At 44.1% G+C, this 17,180-nt stretch overlaps 1 protein-coding gene across 1 annotated transcript in view; it reads right to left on the bottom strand.

Annotated features, from left to right (window-relative positions):
- LOC119436247 (negative elongation factor B-like) overlaps positions 1 to 17,180 on the bottom strand; it is an 89,896-nt gene that overhangs the window by 52,055 nt on the left and 20,661 nt on the right. The window contains exons 5-8 of the mRNA XM_037703038.2: positions 16,863 to 16,965; positions 16,707 to 16,802; positions 5,041 to 5,100; positions 477 to 630 (exon numbers count right to left, since the gene is read on the bottom strand). Coding sequence (XP_037558966.1) covers positions 477 to 630; positions 5,041 to 5,100; positions 16,707 to 16,802; positions 16,863 to 16,965 — 413 coding nt within the window. The remainder of the gene's footprint in view (positions 1 to 476; positions 631 to 5,040; positions 5,101 to 16,706; positions 16,803 to 16,862; positions 16,966 to 17,180) is intronic.

The raw sequence follows: 17,180 nt of genomic DNA, 5'->3' as shown, positions 1-17,180 counted from the left end.
CCACATTGGTAAGGGTCTAATACTTTGTCAGTTTCAAGATAGTGGAGAAGGCGCCTGTTTACCATCTTCTCAAAAAGTTTGCATAGGCAACTCGTTAACGCTATAGGCCTATAGCTGTTTGCCAAAGAAGGGTCCGTACTGTGTTTCAGAATTGGAATTATAATGGATTCTTTCCAAACAGAGAGAATTTGGCCGGAAGACTATATAGCATTATAGAGAAAACGTTTTTTTTCCCACTTTTTGTGCAGATTTCTAGCAAAACAGAAACAAAGTTAACAGAGTTCTTCACTAAATAAAAGCATTCTGATACAGCAAACATGTGTTTATTGTTCTGATGGTTCAACATTGGAATTAATGTTTTTCGGGCCAATGAAGTCTAAACTAACAGAAATTTACTATATACTTTGGCAAAACTTGACAGGGAAAATCAAGCGCACAAAGCACACACAGATTAATGAGACAAAAAAAATGCTGACCAGTGTGGAAAGTGTAATAGAGTGCCAGCACGCTAGCCACTGCATTCTCCTGAACATAGGCCTGATATGCATCGGGAGGTGGTCCTGAGTGCTCAATAGTTGTGATGGCTGACTCTCGGTCATCCTGGGGCAGTCGGGAACTCAGGCTTCGTACCTAGAAAATAAAACAAATAAGCAAAGAATAAAAATGAAGTTGAGCAAAGTTCATTAAGTTATAAATTAAAGATACCTGTACAGCTTAGCAGCGGCGTAGCCAGGGTGGGGGGAGGGGGCATGTGTTCACTTGATATTTTTGTGTACCAGGATATGTGGCATAAAGTGACATGCACCAACACGCCCCCCCCCCCCCCCCCCCAGGAACATTAAGTAATCCAGAAAAAAATTTCTGGCTCACAACTGTAGCTAAGTTGCAAACATAAAAAAGCTAACATTGTCGTTTTAACTCTATACATCAGGTTGCAAATGCAAAAGTAGGCGCACGCAACGTGGCACTCGCATCCTTATGCACATTCATCAGAAACCGGCCATCTGCTTATCAGTGATAATCTGGCCAGTCAGAACTTTGTAGTAATTACAGTATAGACCACTTATAACGTAACCGCTTATAGTGCAGGACCGGATATAATACGGTCTTTTCAGACTCCCGTTAATTTTCCCATAGCACTCGATGTATACGCGTATCGCTTATAGTGCAGCTGCGGGACACGAAATACCGGTTACAGTACGGCTACCTGGAAGTTCGGCAGTCAACCTAGATGGCAAACGCTCCCCTCAAGCCACAAATACCGTATTTACTCGAACCTAACTCGCACTTTTTTCCGATAAAACATGTCCAAAAATTGCGTGCGCGTTAGAATCGAGTGCAACCCTAAATCTGCGTTACCATATAGCCGTTGGCATTTCAAAATGGCCGCCTCCCATGCGCGTCGAGCCTAGCTACCGTAGCCTCCTCCATGTGCTGCAGTACACGTGCTTAGGCAATAGTCTACCGTCGTCTTCACGTTCTCTGCGTCTGCTCTATCAGCATGAAGTACCCAGTTCACCATAATGCTGCATTTAAAAGGAAAGTGATCACGTGTGCAGAGACGCACGGAAATCGGGCCCCATCACGGGCGTTCGGAGAATCCGAAACTTGCGTTCGGGACTGGCACAAACAGAAGGAGAGGATTTTCGCCAGCAAAGCAATGCGGAACGGTTTCAGTGGACCAAAGCAGGACGTAATCTGCGACGATTCACTTTGGCGATACGATCGCCTTGACCCTATCTTGAAAGCAATCTGCGACGGGGAAAGTCCGCCGCGTGTTGTGTTTTCGCTGCTTATTGACCCTTTTCGCGGAGCAGTTTGTTATAGAGAAACGAGATGGCGCTCACGGCGGCGCGCCATACCTCTCCTCAGCGACCACGCACGAATACGAAACCATTGCCGCTTCTACCTTGCTTCTGTGCGATCAGCAGTTGGGAATGCAACTGAATTTTCGCTAACACACTGTGCTCCAGTCATGCTAGATTGAATGATGTGGATTGAAGACATGTGCATTAGTTGGCTGCAAAAATAGTGACTGGCATGTTAAGGAATAGAATGAATCTGTGTGGTCAAGTTCGCGGACCGCTGCTGCAACTGTCCGAACGTGTTACCGGCACTTCGTGATGTACGGCTTTCCTCGAGGATACAGAAATTTGCTCATCAGCCAGCCTTGTATCGCTAACCTTCAAAGAAAGGGCTTCATCCCCAGAACGTCGGCAAGAGTGAGTACCACTCGTTAACCTATGACAAAGGGAGTAGTGCCACTTCCTGTCATAGTAAGTTTCGCGCACGTTATCTATACACATCTGTCCCAAATGGCAGGAAAACTTACGCCAGCTCTTTTGCCGACGTATCAAGAATAAGTGAATGGGCGCACACTTGAATATATGCTCAATGTATACGCACAATAAATGACGGACTACACCGATGGCGAACGAATGGTCGAAGCTGAATGTTTCGTGACGGTCCACAAGAGTAAGCGAGTTACAAGCTGTAATATATGTTTGCTACAAGGTAATTAGAATGTACAAAACAGCTATGTTTTAAGCCTTGTGCGCAGCAAGAACAAATCTATCGGAACTGAGCGCACCCGCGAGCGATTAGGCAGAAAATGGTCAGATAGTGGCCGCACCGAGGAACTTCACTGAGTCAGAAACTGACAAGCCAGTGCTTCAAAATGTTTGCCAAATCAAGAACAAAGAGCAAAACACACTAATCCTGACTGAAGTCATGAGCGGAATGTCTGGATAGCTTGGAATACACATTTAGCCCCGCTTTTAGAACAGCACCATATACGCTGCTTGCGCTGTTTGGACATAGCTTAATCAGCTCCGAAAGCGCTTTTGCATGTTCTCTGAAGCTGTGATCAAAGGTTCATGTCGTCCACCTAGTCACGGTCTACGATATCTCAGAATACAGAGGTTTTCTAAGCCGCGTCGGCGTCATACACTTCCATTGTAAACAAGGAGGCAACGGAGGCAGTTGAGGCAAGCAATGGACGCGTCACCACGTGATCAAACATGGCAGCGCCCACGGGATCACCGCGAAAAGGGTCAATAGGTCGCTGAAGCGAGCGGCATGATAGCAGGAAGGTCAATTCGCTCGCCGCGCTTCGTCACTCGAGCGTTTTGACAGTTCATTTCCGCGGTCAACAGCGAGATGTGTTCATGTTTGCTTGTGCGCGTGTGACACCGTGCTTGTTAATTTATTTAGTAAGCGAATACGGAACCTAGAGCACGATGACAGCGACGGCAGAAATGTGCCTGGAATGTCCATTATCACAATAAAATAGTGGTTTTGGTTATAGTGCGGTAACGCTTATAGTGCGGATATTCGAGACTCCGGCGAATTAAGTTTTAAGCGGTCTACACTGTACTGCACCAGGAAATGCCTGTTTAGGAGTACACTGTATAAAAGCCATGAGCATTTTAGAGCACCATGGCACACTACAAAGGCGATCTTGTAGCAATTTAGCAATTAATAAAAATGATGCCACTGCTGGGCCAGTCTATAACAGTGAACTGCTAACATTAAACATGCTATAACACACAGGCGTGAAAATCTGCATGTTCTACAGCTCGTTGCAGAAGCGCCGCTTTTATCTGGCACCCGAGTGCCTCCTGACCCACATCATGCACGCAGAAATTTTGATATAGTGGCATGTAAATAAAGGCACCATAGTCGGCAAGCACTTGTTTATTCCTGCATATTTTGGAATGAAAGGTGCACCGACTCAGACATATTAATTTGAAAAACTTGCAGCATTCCTTTAATGGTTTTTACGCACTTGCTGTTTCCAGGCTCAAGTTCCATTCTGGGGTTTTACGTGCCAAAACCACAATCTGATCATGAGGCATGCCATATTGGGGGACTCCAAATTAATTTTGACCGTATGGGGTTCTTAAACATGCCCCCATTGCATAATATATGAGCATTCTTGCATTTCTCCCTCATCGGAATGTGGCCAGTGCAGCCGGGATTAAACCCACGACCTCATGTTCAGCAGGGCAATGCCATAGCTATTGAGCTACCACGGTGAGTCAAATTGCAATTTTGACAAGTTGAGCCTTTTAATGCATTTCAAATGTAGAGTATGTGGTGACAATGCAGGACAAATCCACTCATTTTTTAGGCAATTATGGGCACCTTGCCAATCAGTGAAAGAAGCAGGATTCATAAATGCTAAAGATGCATTGTACAGTCAAATCTCGTTAATTCGAACACACTTAATTCGAACTGCTGGTTTATTCGAACTGACGCTGTGGTCCCGTCAACGTTATGTGTATTTCAATGGGTGAAAACGGACAATAATTCGGATGCGAAAGCATTTGCTACAGTTAATTCGAACATACAGCGGACCGACAATGCTCTCAGCAGTGCGGCAATTAACGCGACTGGTGCCTCCGACCGGCATTGCTCCAACACCGCCATAGAGCAAAAGCTTAGGAGAGACCCCTTAATGCAGCGGCGGAGGCCCAGTCCGGCCAACGAAACTGCCCACGCCGACAAACGCTCGCTTCCCGATAACGCCAGAAAACGAAACTTCAGGGAGCAGGCTAATCTGCGCCGGGCCGGCTGTACCGGTGCGGGCGTGCACCGAGACAGTCTAAGGTGAGGGTGCTGCGAGGAAGTTGAGAGAGGGCGAGGGGAGCCGCCGAAGCCACTGCCACCGAAGTGGCGAAGTTGCCGGGGCTAAATCCGCTTGCCTGCCGCCCTCCTCCCTCACCTTCAACGGTTCCCGCACGCGCCCATCGCCGTCCGCTCCCAGAAGTTTTGTTTTCTGCCGTTATCGGGAACCGAGCGTTGGCCGGCATGGGCGGTTGTGCTCGCTATGCGCTTGCGCGCCGAAATATTTCACAACTCGCACCGTTCGTGCATCGTGCTATAGTGCACAAATACTTCAAAAATACGTCCTTCCTTCAATTCGAACTTCTTTTAATTCGAACAAATTTTCGGGCCCCTTCGACTTCGAATTATCGAGATTCGACTGTACTAGTATAACAGATGTCTGGGCTGTTCAAAGCTCACAGCATTTCTTACCTGATCATCAACCATGAGAGACATAAGAGCAGGTAGAAACTTGGTGATAAGCTGTACATCCTGCACAAAAACATGATTGAAAAGTAAGTGGATTATTGTGTACTCCTAATGCAATGTTTTCAGCACAAATGCTATGATGTACATATTTAAAAAAAGATTCCTTCTGTGCCATGGGCAGGCACATTTAGGCTGTGATTTTGTGAATATAGCAGGATGAAAACACACAAATGGATCTCAACATTCATACATCATAACTGTTGGGAGGTGAATGTGCGATGAAGTGGCAGCAATGATGTGACTAGTACAAGCAATCTTGGAGCATATTCTGGACCAGCAAAATAGCTTTTGGAGCAGATAAGTAGCTTCTGTTGGAGATAACCGGCACACGTCTAGGATGTAGCTTCCACAACAGTACCAGCTTTAGCTCGGGCCGAACTCCAATGCCGCCTATCCAAATGTACGTAAAATACAGTAATGCTTTTCCGAGATCACCTATGGTTCAATTGTAATGAAATTTGTTGCATTTGAACTACTGACTGGTGGAAGCGAAATTGGTATTTTGGGCCTGAATTTTTAACAAAAAATTGCAGAACATCGATAAGACTGAAAAAAAAAAAAAAAAAAACACGACGTTTACAAATCTGCAACTTCTGCACAAAAAAGATATTTTGCGGTTCTGTCAACTGCATTCATTAGAACAGCCAAAGTGGACAAATTCGATGCATTTTTGATACCTCATGTGAATTTGTTACAATGTGTGTGTTCTTCAGTCCTCGTCTTTTGCGCTGTGCACACATGTCGATATTGAATCACCAACTCGCCCAAGCTTCCACCTTATCAAGTTATAGAGTTAACTTGATAGTTAATTTCTAACAATTCTTATTAAAAATTTGACGGCCTAAATAAAAAGTCCGCTTTCAATAGTAACTACATTTTAACTTTTTCTTTTATATGTAACAAACCTCATAAAATTTGGTGCAGTGGTCGCCGAGAAAAATTATTTCACCTTTCCCATGCACTTAGATAGGAGCCCTTGAGCTAAAGCTTCGTCCTACGCATCAATCTTTGAGCTCGCAATATGCAGCTGACTTGCTCAGCGTGCTGCTGCATGCCTGGCTGCGCAAGCGCATGCTTGGAAAGCCGGTGAACATTCGAGCATCGGAGAGGAGCGTATACTCGCGGACAACTTTCTGTGGCAATGAAGCGAAAGCTACGGGCGCGTGGCTGCCGCATATGTGTTACCACGCCAAATAGTCCGGCAGCGTTTGACAGTGCTTTTGGTCGCTCGGAACAGACGCTGAATCTGCGCAGCTTTGACGTGCGAAGGTTGTGCGTTTGATCAGACGCGGAAGAGGAAAAGCCGCAAGATAAGCAAACTTTTACACTCAGTGGTGTGTTCCGTCTTATTTAACTGTTGCTAATAGGGTGTTTATGTTTTCTCTTCTGCAGCCTAAACTAACGCGGATTTAATCGCGGGACTCTTTTCAGAAGAGCTCTCTCTTGTGGGCACTTTGCCTCCATAGCTTTGCCTTCATTGCCACAGAAAGTTGTCCGCGAGTATAGTAGTTTAAATAATAACGCTATAAAACATCCTTTATACTAAAATGTCATGGAGAAAGCCGGACCTTTCAACCCCCAAGCGATTCGGCAAGCTCGAGATCGGGAACAAAAACACCCAGCCCGCACCATAGCTAATGCTAAAACATTCACGTTACGCACTCATAACAATCCTGTGAGTTTTCTTAATCAATGCTACTTGTGCATCTTCTAGGAGGCTGGGCCAGTCGTTACGAAATTGTGTCCATGTAACAATGACTGCAGCACGTTTACATATGTATTGTTGTCATCCCTGCCAGACAATATATTCATGTGAAAACGGATGTAGTAGTACAAGTTTTTATTGCTTCACAAAATGGTCACAAGTTTTGACAGATATGAAATGCAAATGAAGGTCCCATAGTCAAAGACTGTATAAGATGTGTGATTTGATGCGACAAACAAAGCCCACTAAAACTGCTTCCAGCAGGCGAATCACTTTATTGTTTGAAAGGATTGTACGCTACAGTACCGGCTTTTATCGTTGAGAGATAATACGGCCATATATATACAAATTCACTCAGCGTACAGACACCAGAGAAAGCTGCAATATGAATAGAATAAAAACATTTTATAACTACAGCTAACATAGCAAAATAAATTAATGTATTTTATGAGTAATATGCGTTCGCCCTTTAACCCTATGAGGGTCAAAGATGTAAATATACGGCAGAACGAACAAGCCCAAAAGGGCCCATGCCGTATATTTACGACGCTGTCTGCATGCTTGAAGAATGCGCCAATTTTAAAACTCTTTGTTGCCCAGCAAGTACTGCCAGCCGTGTGGCTAGAAGGATTTTTTTTTTCTTTTTCTTGCGCCATAGTTCGGGCACGCCCATAGTTCGATTACGCTATGGGCATGCCCACTGGTTCTGCTGCAAGTGAGTCGAGCAGCGATTCCTCCGATGCAGACTACAACCCCCCCCCATGCCCAATCAGAATACATCTAGTATTTCAATCACCTGCTCGTGCAGGTGATTGGTGCAAGTGATGGCGGCACCCATGCCAGCGTAATGTGGTGGCACAGTGGAATCTCGTTGATGTGATCTCCATGGGAGCCGGAAAATAAAACGTATCACCCGAAATACATTGCTCCAATAAGACATTGGCAGAGAAAAGAACAAAAAACGTATTATGCAGAATCGTATCTACGAGATTCCACTGTATTGTATTTCATGATGCAAGGGCATTTAGCACTTTTTGGAGCCTGCTAGCTTTGCGAGAGTAGGTAATATGCAAGGTAACGTTCCAGCAAATTTCGGGATAGCACATGCGGCGACATTTCGTTGATAAGAGATACGAAATGCATTGAAACTATGGGCGTTCGCTGGGGATACGAAAATATTTCGTTGTCGCGGGTTGCGACTGTATATACAACACTTGGAATGCAAAATGATGACAGAAGAATTGATATAGGAATGTCACCCAGCAAGCTTGAAAAGAAGAATCTCGAACAGGCGAGCCAAAGCAACCTTGTTTTTTACCTGCATATCACCTTCTGAATTACTATTGATCGCAGAGTTGCCACAGGGAACGACTGAACTGCCGGTAACCTGTACAAGCTTCGCAGCAAACTGAAAGAGATGCTGCCCTTTTCTTCTATTCAAAATGTCCTTACAACAGGTCACTTACTGTTCTTTGGGGTTCTTAAGAAGTATGCAGCTAGGTAAATTTGTTGGTGTGAAATGCTCTCACAAAATCGCCCGGAGTGGAAAGCTCATCGGAACATGTCTATGTACTGTGCTGTCCATCCTTGCGCACTCATTTGGGCTCAAAATGTCTTTCACAAATATAATCTGTTGACTGAAGAGCGCAATCCTTTTTGGGTATCGCATGGCTAAACTCATTCAGATGATCATTGTCTTTTGGCATGAAAAACAGAGAGAACTCCCCACAAGACTTCTACTCTGTATTACAACCGTGGACAAAATATTTTTGGGTCATTATTTCTTCTTTACTTCCATTCAAAACACCAATGATCGGCTTATAATTTTATGGGTCACGGTATACATTGCGACCACTACGTCTTGAAATTCTAGCCACGGCGGATCCAAAGCTGCCATGTCGCTAAATGGAACGCTTCTCTGCTTGGTGCAGGTTAGTACCCATTGTAGTTCGATACGTAGTGATTGTCGAGGCTTAGTGGTCCTGCCGTGCCCACGGCGTTGTTTTATAGTAGCGTATGACTGTTTTGATGTTTGCAAACTACTAATTTGCGGCGATGTCGAGGAAAACCCAGGACCTACCCAGAAGGAACTATACGAGCAACTACTTGAAGGTCAGACAGAAATTCGTAAGGAACTACTAGAAATAAAAACTGAATTCGCTGAACTGAAAGAACAGATGCACGACCTCAGGCGTACTGTGGAAAATATGGCATCCGTGCGCTCAGCACAGCATGAAAACACAGATCAACTACAGGCCACACTGAAATCGTTTGAACACGTCATGTCTTTTCAAACTAAAAAGCTAACAGATCTTGAAGACCATAGTAGACGGTCTAATCTAATTATCCATGGTATACCTGAGACCTCAGTAGAGTCAGATGAGGAACTAAAGAACAAGGTTGTGAAGGGTATTTTTCAAGATAAACTCGAAGTTAAATGTGAATCTGTAGGGCGTATCCATCGACTTGGTAAGCAAGCGGGGAAGCGGCCTGTAATAGTGTACCTGCAAGACTTTACGGAAAAAAAAACAAATATTGAAAAACGCAACCAAACTGAAGGGCTCGAATATCTTTATTAAGAATGATTATTCCAAATCGACGATAAGAAAACGCAGCCTGCTCTGGAACAGCGCAAAGGCCGAGATGGAACAAGGCAAAAGAATCAACCTCATACACGATAAACTAAAGATCGACAGAGATATGTACTTTTGGGACGATGCACAAAACAGGCGGGTGAAAATGACCAACTACAAAAACACCAGTCCTCAACAGCCTAAAAACTGACGTGACGTGCATGTGCACGACAAGCAACTTCGTCTCCTTAATTTGAATGCCCGCAGTGTTATGAATAAAACCGAACTCCTCGAAATTCTACTGCTGCAGTACGATCCTCACATTACCGTAATAACTGAAACTTGGTTACATGAACGTGTGAATGATGACGACATTTTTCCGCCTTCCTATACGGCTTTTCGTAAGGACAGGCAATCAAGGGGAGGTGGTGTGGCCGTTCTGATCAAAAACAAATTTGACGCTGTCTTGCTAGAGGATGTACCGGAACTTGAATGTATCTGCATTAAACTAACACTGTGGGGCCACTCGTTCATCTTATACGCATTATATAGACCGCCTGACTCAACTCTTGACTACTTACTAAAACTAAAGGCACATATGTCTAAATATCAGGACAACAAAGTTCTTTTGGTTGGCGATTTTAATATGCCTGGAGTAGACTGGGAACGTTTTTGAGACTTTTTCAACCAATACATGTCATGCAAATGCAGTGTTTGACATAATGCTCACACACAATTTGACACAATTAGTTCATGAACCAACGCATTACCAAGGTGCCTCTAAATCTGTTTTAGATTTGGTGTTCATTCCGCGTGATTTTCCCACATCCACCGTTGTAATTGATCAAGGGCTGTCTGATCACTACCTTGTCTCAGTTTCTATTCCCCTGGTGCCACTTTCACAGACTATGAACCCGTCCTTTCATCATGTGAAAGACTATACACGTGCCCATGATGTACGCATTATTGACCACCTAGAAAATAGTCTTGTAGATTTTGTTGATACGGATGTTTGCCGTTTGTGGGACCAGTTTAAACGCATATGCTTCTATTGCATCGAAAACTTTATACCGTCTAAACGTAAAAAGGTGCATAAACATACGCCCTGGATGACGAGAGGTATCATTCATCTTAAGCGTAAAGTGAAAAGATTAAAGAAAAAGCATGCTGACCCCAAACTTATATCTGACACTCTAAATAACCTTGCAGATGCGGTGCATAGCTCGAAAGAATACTACTTCAACACGTCACTCGCAAACTTCATAAAAAATGATCCAAAGAAATTTTGGAACTATATCAGCGAAAAAAGAAACCCATATCACAAGTTTTGGTCGATGGTTCAATGGTATTTGATCAGACCGCCATTGCTCAACACTTCAATGACTATTTCCATAATGTATTTTCTGCCCCTAGTGCTTCTCTACCCACCAAAACAGTGGACCATGCTGTAAATGTTAACTTCATTTCTTATCCTGGTGTCGTTGCTATGTTGCTTAACTCGAAGACTAAAACTTCTTGCGGGCCCGACAATATCCCTAACATATTTCTTCGTCGTTTTGCCGAGTCTGTTGCAAAATACTTAGTTATTATTTTTCGTGTCTCTTTGTTATCAGCGGAATTACCAGATGACTGGAAGTCAGCCCGTGTTGTGCCGATATTCAAGAAAGACGACCGTCTATTATTGCAAAATTATCGCCCGATCTCCTTAACATCATCGTGTTGTAAACTTATCGAACACATAATAGCTAACAAATTAAACGAATTCCTAGAAGAACACTCTGTCTTATCAAATCATCAACATGGATTTCGAAAAGGATTTTCTACTACAACACAATTGGTTAGTATAGTGCACACCTTTGCAGCTTGTCTTGACACTAACAGTCAAATTGATGTAATATTTCTAGATTATAGTAAAGCATTCGACACTGTTCCTCACGATAAACTAATTATAAAGCTTCGGTTAATTGGTATACCAGAATTGTTTATTTCCTGGATTTTAGCATACCTGAATAACCGTAATCAATACGTTCAGGTGGGAGAACAGCAATCGGGCTGCCTTCCGGTAACCTCTGGCGTTCCGCAAGGGAGCGTACTCGGCCCCCTACTTTTTTTGCTCTACATCAATGACATTGTCAATGTGGTTATCACCCCAGTACAAATTCGTCTGTTTGCTGACGATTGCGTTCTGTTTAGAGAAGTTACCTGCCTTAGTGACCAATGTGACCTTAACTCTAACTTAGGCAATGTGTTAAAATGGTGTGAGCAATGGGGGATGCTTCTTAATGCAACTAAATGTGTCTATCGCCCCATAACGCGCAGAAAAGCCCCCCTAGACTACACTTACAATTTGGCTGCAGCACCTTTACAGAAAGTAGCCTGCTATAAATACTTAGGTCTAACAATAACCAGTAACTTATCGTGGAACTTACACATAAATAACATCTGCTCTGCTGCTTTCCGGAAACTATGCCTTCTACGCCACAAACTAAAAACTGCCCCACCTAGTGTTAAACTACTCTCTTACTTTTCCTTAATTAGGCCAAAACTTGAGTACGCTTCTATAGTTTGGGACCCTCACACAAAAATTAACATTAAGAACCTTGAAAGAATTCAAAGAAAAGCGGTCCGATTTATTTACAATAAATTTAGGACTACTGACTCCCCCACTGCATTACTAACCGCAAACGGCATTGAACTATTACAAATTCGAAGAAAGAAAAGTAGACTAGAGTTTCTATCAAACTTAATTAATCATAGGCTACACCTTAGATACCGCAACATACGTATCCCCTTGATAAGCAGACCCACTCGACACCACTACTCTCATTCGCTAACACCAGTTTTCGCAAGAACTGACACTTTTCGGTACTCTTTTTTTCCACAAATAATAGCTGACTGGAATAAACTAACTGAAGCATTCCCCCCGCGCCCGTGATCTGTATGCCATTTGTGTAATTAGTGCTGTTATTTTGTGTTAGAGTTTTATTATAACCCAGTTAATTAAATTTTCTTAATCGTCTACCTTATGACGACACACATATTGTGAAAAGCTTGTTAGAAACTTGTTTCATTCTGTTCCTTTGTGATTATTCTTGTGTATCCTGCTCACCCTGCTTGGACTTCTTGTCCGCAGTATTTTTTAAATAAATAAAAATAAATAAATAAATAAATAAAATGCTAAAACATACATGCATCAAAAATGAGCATGTTTCTAGCGGTAATGAAAGAGTTAATATACTTTTCGTATTCTTTCACCAAGGTTCGAATGTACTAACACATGCAACTAGAGCTGCAATAGACAACAGTTAAATTGCTAGAATATGTACAACTGCCATGTAATATTTCACTACACATGTTCAATAACTGCATACTTTTGTAATGTGTCTATACACACTGCAAAATACTGGTCTCTCTTATCGTGGCAATGGGTATACAATAAAACCTCGACAATTCGAACTCGGTTAATTCGAAGAATTTGAGCGGTCCCGTCATTTTCAATGCAAATTCTGCCAGATAATTTGAATGGCCCGCGCAGCTCTATTCAGATAATTCGAAGTTTCCGGCTGGCAGCAACGTGCGGCTGTTTTTTAAAAAAAATGTTCGGCCGAAAAAAAAAATTATTAGTGTGGCTTAAAAAAAAAAAATCTCTAATAATGCCCTGCCTCATACTACGCTTGGAGGGGATCGACTTGCTTGGATTTGCGCAGCAGTGACGTCGTCTCCGTGTACAGTCGACACAAACGTCACCGCGTTGGTGATCTCCGCCAACGGAGTTCGCCATGGAGATCGGAGAAACGAGCTGTGCACCGCTTAGCTCTCGTGAAGGCACAGGAGGTAGCGCCGATCACTGAGACATGGGTCTCCGAGACACCTACTCAGTGTACACGCCACGTTAAAAATAGCAACCGAAACTTTAGACAAAAAAAAAAAAAAAAAAAAAACCTAACTAACTGAATTAACAAGTGTGGTGTCAACGTGCACAAGCAAACATGAATAGATCACACTCGATGACCGCAGACAACCACTGTCAAAATACTCGCGCGAACGAGCGCGGCCGTCGCAGCGAGCGAAGGTTCATGCCGCCTATCACTTCAACGAAAACTGAGTGGCGAAAGCACAGCGCATACAAAGATCAGAGCCGTCTGGAGATTGCTTTCAAGATACGGTGAGCGCGAGAACCCGCTCCGGCGCTAAGTACGCAGTTAGAAGAGTAGAAGTCGCCCCCCCTTCCTTTCGCGTGGGAGATTGCGCCGCCAATTCCCCTTGCGCCCGGTTACAGTGTACTAGAAGGGGGCAGTGGGCTTACTCTGCCGCTGCTCTGACGCAGTCAGCGTCGCATCCAAGAGGTGGCGCCACTGGCAACTTCAATGGAAGCTTTGATTTTCCTTGCGTTTCTGACGGTTTCAGTTCGAAGCAGTTCACACTCTTATTTGTTTTTAATTTTGGCATACTTGACAGTCCTTACATATCTTTAGCAAGCACTATATTTGTTTAGGCCACAGGATATTTGCCATAATAGTACCTTGTGGAAAAGGAAGACGGCTACTCTTGGGCTTATGTGGAAGGGGCCTTCAAATTTTCCGAATTATCGGGCAATTGTAAAAAAAATTGAAAGAAAATTTTGAATGAAAGGGACGGTGACCAAATATACGGTTTCATGCCGTGTCGACCTAATGTAAAATTTTGTCAGACAGAAAACAGTGCGCACATACTACCCAGCTGGGCTTTAAAAAAAAAAAAAAAAATCAGGCATGCTAACCAGGTTTGTGCCTTTGCTTAGCCAAAATGAATTTGTATATATGGCTTAAATATTTCATTGTTGCACTTTAGTTGTTCCTTGCTTCACGGTAGCCTTCTGCGTTTATTATTAACCATCATTACGCTGGCACACATTTATATTAAGTCAAATCAGGTTGATGTTTTCCATAAAGAAATGGAGGGAGGCCTGAACAAAAAGTGAAAACTAGTTCACTTGACAATTAGGCTCAGGCCTGTGCTTATGTACAGCTATATAAGGGTAAGCAAAATGAAAATAACAGGGCTGTTGCTGACACAAAGCTTTTATTTGCAAGTACAGCAAGCCATTGTTTCATGCACTTCAACTCATAAGCAATGGTTCAACTTCAGCAGCTTGGTCCTCTGCCGCTTTCCTGCCTTGTCACAGTTAATTTCTTTCACATAAAAATGCAGACGTGTGACAATGTAAAAACTAATTATTTTAGCTGTGAGGCTAAGAGTGTGCACATTGCAGCCAACTTCGAGGGGAAGCTTACTCTTAACAACTGCCAGCATGTCCATAATGCTGTCAGAGTATGGCTCACTCTGACAGAAGCATTCTGTGAAAAGATCCTCTAGCTTTTTCACGAAGCCGTACAGCTGACTGGAGGGATAAAGGAGGCCTCCTCGGTCACAGAAGTTTGTTAGCCGGGCATGAAAACTTTCGCCTGGTGGCGTCATAGTAAGCAGCTTTATGCATTCTTGGCATTTTGTGCTGGAATTGACAATATACTCCCGCGCAACATAGCCCGCAATGTGTTAAGTGAGTCTCGAGTCGCTTCTGGCCACGTGCTGGTTATGGTCGTTTGAAACCCGCAGGCCCGTGCAATGCTGGGGCACCACGTTTTGTGTGGCCTCTGTGGCAGTAGCGCTAGCAGCAATGTGACTGCACTCATTTCGGTCACATGATGCTTCGAGATAGTCAACTTCCAGTAAGGAGCCCAGTGTACCTTCCTCGCAGTTTCCTTCGCTAACTGACCTAACTAGACCATAAAAAGAAAGACAATTCAGTGATCAGGAATTGCGGTGGACATGAGCACAAAACGTGGCTCGAAATGGAGCTCGCATACTGCGCTCGTGTCGTCCAGGGGCTTGTCAGCTCTGTGGAGGTTTTTTTTCCCACTCTTCCCGCCTATTTTTATCCTTCGGGACGCCAAACAAGGACAACTTCGGCCCATCCTTCACATAAGCATAGCCTGTTTGGCACCCAGGCGCGTAACAGTGATTTTGTCGATGCCGCGGCATGGCTCAGTTACTGCAAGGCATACTAATCTCTTGAAGGCTATGTGCAAAAAAAAGACGTCCACAAAAAAAAAATAAACAAAAAAACAAAAACAAAAACAACGCAGCTCTGCAACTCCAACGAATATGATCGGGCACTGGGCGGGCACTGGGCAGCTGCGCCGTCGCACCCACGCTCCATTGAAACTGACGCCAGCGCCGCCGCTCGGGCTATCGGAGAAGCTCATATCTGTGACATTCGTGGAGCCGCCGCATCGCATAGCCTCCGCCGGAGAGTAAGCCCACTGCCCCCTTCTAGTACACTGTAGCCCGGTTGCAAGTTACGCATGTGGTGCCGCAGCCCAGCGTCACCCCCCCTCCCCCCTGCCATATCCCCACGGCCTTTCGCGCGATGGAGGAAGTCGCGTTTGCGCTCCGCCGTGCGTTTGCTTTCCATGAAAGTGCGCGTCCCCCGCGGGCTGTCACTCACACATACGGCGCGCGGCGATGATTTTATTGCCCTTGGACTTTATATGGAACCTGGCGACGCCGACGGCCGAAATCCGCTTGAAGTGTCCATATAATTGCTATCGCAATAAAAAAACATACCAAAATAAATGGTTACGATAGTGCTAAGCGTATATACTAAAAAGAAAAAAGAAAAAGTGCAGTACTCTGGAGCGTTTTGTCAGCCAAGGAAGAGCGGGCATGGCCTCCGAGACTGGAGGATGGCGCTAGCTCTCTATTGATAGCGCGCCTTCCAACTTTGGAGGCTATACAGCGAGCCACTGGAATCCAAGCCAGTGCAAAATCCAACATGGCGGCCTCCAAGATTGGGTAGCGTGGCTTGGAAAGAGCGATTTAGTCTGGAAAATCGAACTTTGGGGTCTCAAATCTTCCGAAAAATTGGGTGCGAAAATGCATGAACTCAATGGGAACTCTGACGGTGCATTTTTGAAGTCCGGAATATCCAGCAAGTCCAAATTTTTGAAGTCAAGCACCCCCATGCCCGCAACTTTGTTGAGTGTAGTGCGGGTGATATTTGTATGCTACGTGTTGTGAGCCAACTGGAGAGCATGGCGCTAGGGGTGGCGGACTACCGCGCCAAGTAATGCCGCATCAGTGATTACTTCGAGTAATCTTTCTCGGACATGGAAAATAAAGGTGATTTTTTCTTGCGGCAAGTTCTTCCTTGTTTTCTTTTTTTATTCATTTCGGTTAATTCGAAAATCCGCTTAATTCGAAGAATTTTCGTTGTCCGACGACCTTCGAATTATTGAGGTTTTACTGTATATATCATGGTTGTTGGGACAGCAAATTGTGCCTTGACTTACCAGCTTTGGCTCCTTGTACTGCTGGGTACTTATCATGTCCCATGCCTGAAGCCCAAGAGCCAACATACGCAACAGCAACACCAGTACCTGGTTGTCCTGCAAGTACCAAAATGTCTGCCATCTCTGCACTTTATAAGTGGCAATATAACGCCTCACCCTTGGAAGTCCTTCGATGTTAATAAGGTGGGTGATGATCTTCAAAGCTGACTGTGCAAGGAAGTTGATGGCATATGGATCACAAAGTGTCATGGATAGGTCACTGCAATGAGAAACAGTTCCATGAAGCCATGCAAAGTACAGCAGCAGTGTGATGCCACATTTGTGAAGCTTATACTTGAATAACTTTATACACTGAACAATAAGAACAGATGACAGTTTTTCAACAGAACACAGCACATTCTCTTTAAAGGGCTCTTGAACTGATTTTTGTCATACCTAAAAGAATGATTTAGACACTGAGGGTACCAGCCAGCC

This window comes from Dermacentor silvarum, chromosome 1 (assembly GCF_013339745.2).
Source record: "Dermacentor silvarum isolate Dsil-2018 chromosome 1, BIME_Dsil_1.4, whole genome shotgun sequence".
NCBI classification, from domain to species: Eukaryota; Metazoa; Arthropoda; class Arachnida; order Ixodida; family Ixodidae; genus Dermacentor; species Dermacentor silvarum.
Note: the sequence above shows the minus strand (reverse complement) of the source record. Positions and strands in the feature narration are given on the sequence as shown.